The 7015-nt window shown below is 59.0% G+C and overlaps 1 protein-coding gene across 1 annotated transcript; it reads left to right on the forward strand.

Annotated features, from left to right (window-relative positions):
- Nucleotides 1–3339: 3339 nt before the first annotated feature.
- GLOTRDRAFT_133957 (uncharacterized protein) lies at nucleotides 3340–5106 on the forward strand (the record flags this gene model as incomplete). The annotated part of the gene is made up of 14 exons (XM_007872926.1): nucleotides 3340–3412; nucleotides 3468–3500; nucleotides 3552–3571; nucleotides 3621–3635; nucleotides 3695–3733; nucleotides 3792–3820; nucleotides 3884–3897; nucleotides 3955–3983; nucleotides 4058–4112; nucleotides 4162–4221; nucleotides 4272–4403; nucleotides 4453–4672; nucleotides 4719–4767; nucleotides 4816–5106. 14 exons carry the CDS (start codon nucleotides 3340–3342, stop codon nucleotides 5104–5106), a joined length of 1059 nt encoding a protein of 352 aa, XP_007871117.1.
- Between the last annotated feature and the right edge of the window lie 1909 nt (nucleotides 5107–7015).

Consider the following 7015-nt stretch of genomic DNA (forward strand, 5'->3'; position numbering starts at 1 on the left):
AGTGAGTATCCGTACTGTCTGCACTGAATTCCCTGAGGCTCGGCCTACCGTCTCGTATGCTGTGAGTGTCTATTTCGTCACCAATCATAGTCAGCCTACGGCGTCGGTGCATCGGCTGGTCAACACGAAGCAGGACTCGGCAGAGGGGAGCTCTTACCCTTGCCGAGAACTGTCGCGCCTTGCGCGGTTTCCGCGGACGAATGAGAAGCGGAAGCAGCCGATCGTTGACTCGCTCCGTCGAGGAGTAATGGCGTCGGCTTCCCCTTCGCATTCGCCGCAGTCAAGAGGGAGCTCGTCTTCCTACCTGGCGGTAGTGTCATACGGCTGCTAGTTCGCGAAGCAGGTACGTGCCGTGAACCCGCGTTGTTGATTGAAACGCAGAAGCTAGTCAACGGCGAGTGCTCCATTCCTGCTGGTCTGACATGACAGCAGGAGTCGCACCGATCGATTGTTCTCGTAAGGGTTCATGTTGATTTGTTGCTTCGTCGGTCTTCTCACATTGCTCAGCCTCTGCCGCTCCTCTCGGTAAGGGTAGATGCCATCCAAGGATCATCGTCGTGTGTGGGGAATTCTCTGGCCTCCCAGCGCGGTGCGATGACTCTCGTTTGATGTACATATTCACGAATATCCTGCAGGAAAGTACCGCGTCTGGCGCGTCCGAGGTCTAGAAGACTACCCAGACGTCAGTGATGGAAGCTGGACGGCGGGTGCCGCTCGCTGCTTTCTCCCGCGGGAGAAGGCACCCGCCACTCCGCGTCCCTGCTTTGCGCCGTTGACTGAAACATCGAAGCGCGTCGGCCATTCCTCTCCATTCCGACTACGCCGGGAGAAGCTGACCTCGGTGCTTCTGGTAAGGATCCTCTCGGGCTCCCTGTTGATGCTGATACGCAGCGCGAGACCTTCCCATGGGACGCCGTCGGCGGGGAGGGTGGCAGCATTGCCGGTCGGGGGGATGGATGGAAGTCGGGCCTTGCGAGGTATGTACGTCCACGGATTCACCCACCAGCCTTCCCCGCTCGTCGGGGGCGGAACGAGTCGATTCTTTCCGTCATCTCAGCGGCCGCAGGCTGCATGGTATGGCTTCGCCACCGTCCGCGGTGACGAGTCTCCTCACCAGTGCTACGGGTGTCGTTTTCTCGCAGCAGAAGTGCTAGACAGTCAAGCCGCCGAATGGCGAGTCGGAGTCTGTCGCCCCGTGCGTCCCGCGGTTGACAGACGCGGAGAAGCACGCGCGCTTCCCCGAGTCTGCCAACGCCTGGATTCCCCATCTCCCAGCCTCTCGTAAACGCTTCCAGGTCCCCGCGCGGCGCAATTTTCCAGCCGCTCGATGGCGAGCAGGGAGGGAGGGAGGGAAGGAAGACGGGGGCGAGTCCGGCGATCGCGTTGCATTCCATTCCGCTGCCGTCGTCTGGGGTCGGGGTTCGGGGTTTGTCAGTGCGGGGGTATATATGCTGCGAGTCGCCGTTGTGGCTTTCTCCATCCCTCCACCGCCTCCCCCTCCCCCTCCACAGACACCCGCTTACTCTTGCCCGCTCATCCGAGTCGTAATTACACGGTCGTCCCCGTGGGATGTGACGCGTCGCTCGTTGAGTATGTACCCTTGCACGCTGAAAGTGCCTGCTGACTGAATGATTGCGATGCACTGCCACGAACCTCCGCGTGTACTAGACTATGCTGGTAAGTTACGCAGCACATCCGCTGCTCTGCGCTGACGTGAGATATCTAGAGGATGCTTCCGCGTGTACACGGCCGCTTACTCCCGGTAGCGTGTCACGTCCACACAGTCTGCATTGACTGGTCACTAATATCATCCCCAGCAGGAATAATACAACAACAGCCGTTCAAACTGCGGATATCATCAGGTACCCGCACTCCGCATCCGTATGCTCACCGCTGACTGCCATCCTTAGGATCCTATAAATGGACCATGACTACACCGTACACCTTGGACCCGGCTCTGGGCACTTCCGACGCAGGGCACGCGGGGCTAGTCGGGAGCGTCGACGCTCTTCCCGCCCGACAAGCTAGTCGCGTACGTGCACGCCTCCCGCTACGACTCGTCACTGACGTATGCATTGCAGGGACACTAGCGCGATCGAACGTGCTGCTGGCGCTTTGAACATGGAGCTCGCGATTGAGCTCTATCCATAGGATCATAGTAAATACTCGAGGTTACATAGTGACATACATAGTATCATACACTAGCTCGCACCGTCCACGGGCTCTCGCGAGCCACCCGAGCTCGTCGCGTGCCCTGCGGACACGTCGTGCTGGCGACTCGGACGCGGCGATAGCGCGTCGCTCATGACCCCACACCCCGGCGTCGAGTATGGGCCCTCGCGGCGGGGTCCGGTCTGAGGCCATGCGCGGACGGCCAGCGATTCGATGGCAGTCCGAAACCCAGCCGAAGTTGAACCGGGGCTGTCACGGGAGAGGGTCCGCACCACGACGCGAGCGGATCGGCGCACACCCCTGAGCCTGGACCGACATACGGGACAACCGCCAAACATAGATGGCCACCGTGGCGAGCGCGCAGTGAGCGTCGCGGACGTAGAGTGGGGGGAGAGTCGACGAAGCCAACGCCGTCGGCGCGGAGACGATGCGCCGGTGCCCGATCAACCATGCTGGCGGCAACTCACTCTGGCTGTAAGGACGGTGCACGGCGTACGCAGCAATGTCGAGCCCGCTCGATGGGCTTCGCGTGGCGGAGGCTGTTGCATACATGCATGGGGCGCCGTGCAGCACGGGAACGGAGCGGTGGCGCGGCGGCGACGGCGATACGCGGACGTGTGGGTTGGCGGTGGTGTCGCAATATTGTCAGTAGATACAAGCAACGAAATATGACATGCCACGTACGATTGGACTCTGTCACACGCACGCAGCCCGATGTTTTGACCATGGCCCCGCCTCACGTCCCGCTGTCCCGCGATCCTGTTATTGTAGCTCGAGCGCGTGGCAGGCGTGCTTGACGTGGCTGATGCAGGGGGACGGACTTGCAGTAGACGAGCGGAAGAGAGCGGGCGTCGACGGGCCGGCGACTCGCAGTACATAGCACCGCCACCGTGCTTCCCGAGGCGCGATCGGCGCGCCTAGGAAGCGATGCTAGAGAGCGAGTGAGGAGCGGGCCTCGCAACAAGGCTCATTCACCGTCCCAGGCCCCTGCCGCTGAGGCTTCCTTCGATCTCCACAACTCGTTTAAATCCAGACCCTCGTCCGAGAATGAAAAGAAGTTTGCGCGGTTCTGTATGCGCGTTCTGACCACCGATCGTCGTTCTCCGAGCTTGTTTCCCTCTCCCCGGCTCGCATCGTCCCCCCACTCGTTCTTTCCCCCTACGCGCCATGTCGCTCTCGTCGCTTGCTGATGCGTTCGCCCCGTTCATTAGGGAGATCCAGTCGACCCGGTACGCGGAACGTAAGTCATAACATATCTCGACATAATCGGTAGCGTCCCGCTCACGTCACCCCAGTCGCGTCAAGCACTATCGTAATCTATGACCATTGTGAGTGACGCTATCCCTTTCGCAGAACACGACTCAAATATGTCCCCGCAGTGATCACATTGGACCAGGAGGTGAGCTACCCCTAGCTTGCCTCTCCGCGAGACTGACGGTGCATCTCAGATAGACCTAATATGGGTGCGCTCGCCTGCGTACCATCCACTCCCACGAGCTCAACTCCATCTCCCCGTCTTCAGAAGGCTTCATGGACACCCGGAAAAGTATTGTTCTTAACGGTACGCATACACACTGTTATCCCCTCGTCGCAAGGCGTTTCAACGTCCGCGCGTGCAGAACCGTTATTACGTTCTTGCAAGTGTAATGTGAGTGCTGCATCTATTCACTCGCCAGGCCCGGTTCCTGACGCATGCGGGTCCGTGTCGCAGATTCAACAACTACGGTACGCGTCTTCCCTGACTTGGACCGAAGGTTCCGCTGATATGCGGCTCCGGACCAGTTCTTTTCACCACACATCTCTCCGACTCGGTATGACATCATTCAATCTCGTGTCAAGCGTGTTCTAATCCGTGATGTGCAGTTGTACGTGCCTGAGTATCCAGGATTTCTCGTTCAATCGTTCTCACATGCATTCGCTGTCTCTGCACGGAAATAGCTGTATGTATTCGCACTCTTGGCGTAGACGCCCGTCTAACGTGGTGTGCAGGCGTTAAATGGTTTCGATGGCAAGGGACGACGGGCTTGCTGGTGTCCATGATCGCCGAAAGTACGCTTCTGGCCTCCCTCGCATACCCCCCCTAACTTCTCCCGCGCCAGTCATCCTCCAACTGCGATTATACGCGCTGTACCACCTCAACCGACGCGTGCTCGTGCTCATGTGCGGGGCGTTCCTGGTCTCAGCGGGCACAGCGGCCGTGATCATGGGCACGGTGCTCGCGCGTATATCAGGTGCGTCTCCTCCGCGCGTCCTCTCAGCGCCCCGTCCAACGCCGGCCAGCGCACTCGGGCCTGATTCCGGGCCTGCCGTTCTGCATCCCGGTGAACGTGCCCTCGTGGTTCTACACGTTCTGGATCCCGACGCTCGGCTTCGAGAGCCTGCTCTGCGCGCTCGCGTTGTTCCGCGCGTTCAAGGACTTTCGCAGCCGCACGAGCCTCTTCCAGAGCGGGCGGCACATCGTGAAGATATTGATCCGGGACTCGGTGATTTATTACCTCATGTGCGTGCGTTCTCTCCTGCTCGGAATCTGGCCTGACGGTGTTTAGTATGTTCGCGACGTACTTTACCAACCTCGTCATATTCCTCACTGGCAACGTGCGTCCCGCCTTCCGCCCTTCTCTGCTCACCACTAACACCCCCCAGGTCGGCGTGCTCGAGTCCGGGATCGGGTTTGCGGTGACGATGTCGTGCGTGATGGGCAGCCGGCTGTGCCTGAACATCCGCGACGTGCACCACGAGCTGGAGGTGTCGACCGCGTCGCAGCAGCAGCAGCAGCAGCAGCAGCACCTCACGCAGCCGTCGTTCGTGTCCGGCGGGCGGAGTGCGTACGGGACGGCGAGCCGCGGGACGAATATCGTGGTTTCGAGCACGTACGCGCTGACGGAGTTTGAGCTCGTGGAGCTGCGCAATTTGCGGGCGCAGGGGAAGGTGTAGGGTGGGTGGGTGTCGTTGTCCCTCGCTGCTGTATAATATTGTTCTGTCTCTCGTGTATACGTACTCCGGTTAGGGAAAATGTATTCAGAGCACGCGTGCATCAACACCATTCCCTTATGCGGCGCCGGAAAACATAGGGAGCCAATGAGGAGGGAGATGGCAGGGTTAGGGTGTTGAGGATGTTGCAAGTCCGACGCCGTTTTTCGTGGTTCGTTCGAGCATAGTCTCCCCCTCTGTGGGGTCTCGTGGATTTTGGAAAAAGGGGCTTGCCCTTGTGTATTTGTGCACCGTACAAGCGTGACTACTCTACTCTACGGATGGGTGTGGCACGGGCGTGACCTTACCTGCAGGTCGTCGCGAATGGGAGGTTGGCCTCGACGCACAAGTCCATGCAAGCGGCGTGACTTCCACTTGATACGCGGGTGCAACATCCCTGCCTGCTATTCTAGGATGTCCTTCACAAGTTGGTTAGACATGCGGATGGAACACACGGAAAAGCACTCACCAAGAATTTAGAGTGTCTCACTGGCTTATCTTGACCCGTAGTTAGTCCGCTATCAACCGCATCTTGATGGAACTGCCCACGAGTGACCGCGAAAGGTCCCAAGGCAGTCTTCGTGAGCGCGCATGGTCCATGAGCCTGGGAGAGCGGCCGACGGTCACCGCACCGCTTGAGTAAAATAGAAAGCCGGGTTAGACATGAGTGAGAGCAAGATGACAGAATAGCACTCACACCATGGTACCATCACTCGTCTCTCAAGCTCAACCCAGCCCGTGACATCGACTCAGGCTACCTTCCCTCTTGAATTGACAGAGCCCACGGGAGGACGCGGGAGACGGCCATAAACGGGGGCCTGATCACCGAGACAGGACGGTGACGAGAGCGTCGAGATCCAGCATCACGTCATTGAAGAGGGTAATCACCAGAAGACCAACACGGCATCGGCAGTGAGCGCGAGAACCCAAGGCATGGGCCATGGTCGATATTGAGATGAGCGAGACCCCGGCGATGGCTATGGCATTGGTGACGTGGACCACTGTACGGGACATGTAGAGGTCGATAGAGACTTTGCGATGGCGCAGAGACGGGGACATGCGAGCGGAGGACACTGTGCTCCAACACCGGTTGCGGGACGAAATTCTATACCCACAAAGTCGAACAGAGTGGCAATGCCAGATGCAGCGGGTGTGAAGACCGCGTTGACAACTGAGATGTTGGTGATGTGGGCGAGTGACGTAGAGGTCGTCAACAAGGACTTCACGGAGGGGGAGCAACGGGGACAGGCAGGCAGTGGATAGCATGCTCCAAGACCGGTCGCAGGACGAAATTCTATACCTACAACGTCGAACAGGGTGTCGACGTCTAGTCCAGCGGGTGAGGGGACTGCGGTGACAACAGACGTTGGTGATGTGGGAGAGTGACGTAGAGGTTGTCAACAGGGATTTCGCGAAGGGGGAGCCACAGGGACGGGCAGGTAGAGGATAGCGCGCTAGGAAGCCGGTCACGGGATGAAAGTCTATACCTACAACGTTGAACACGGTATCGACGGCAGGTGCGGTGGGTGTGGAGAGGCAGTAGCACGTCCAGTGGTGGTACGGCAGCGGCAAGAAAACTCCATCGTGACGTATGGCACGCAAAGCCATTGACAGCACCAATGATCAGGTCTGTCATTGACTTTGTTGTGTGCCATGCGTCGGACTTGCAGGTGGCATGGTCCCGCCGCTCGCCGGATGCAGTTCCATATATACATCATGAGATACGACGGGCACAGCGAGGAGAACCTGGCAGCTAGGACGGACACCGCTGGCCAGAAGACGATTCGTCCCTACTCGAAAGAGCAAGGCCGGGAGGACAGTGTCAGCGACATTGTTGCGAAACTTCTTCCCAGTCAAAGCTGCTCGCCAGGAG

The sequence above is a fragment of the Gloeophyllum trabeum genome (genome assembly GCF_000344685.1).
Source record: "Gloeophyllum trabeum ATCC 11539 unplaced genomic scaffold GLOTRscaffold_00021, whole genome shotgun sequence".
Taxonomy (NCBI): domain Eukaryota; kingdom Fungi; phylum Basidiomycota; class Agaricomycetes; order Gloeophyllales; family Gloeophyllaceae; genus Gloeophyllum; species Gloeophyllum trabeum.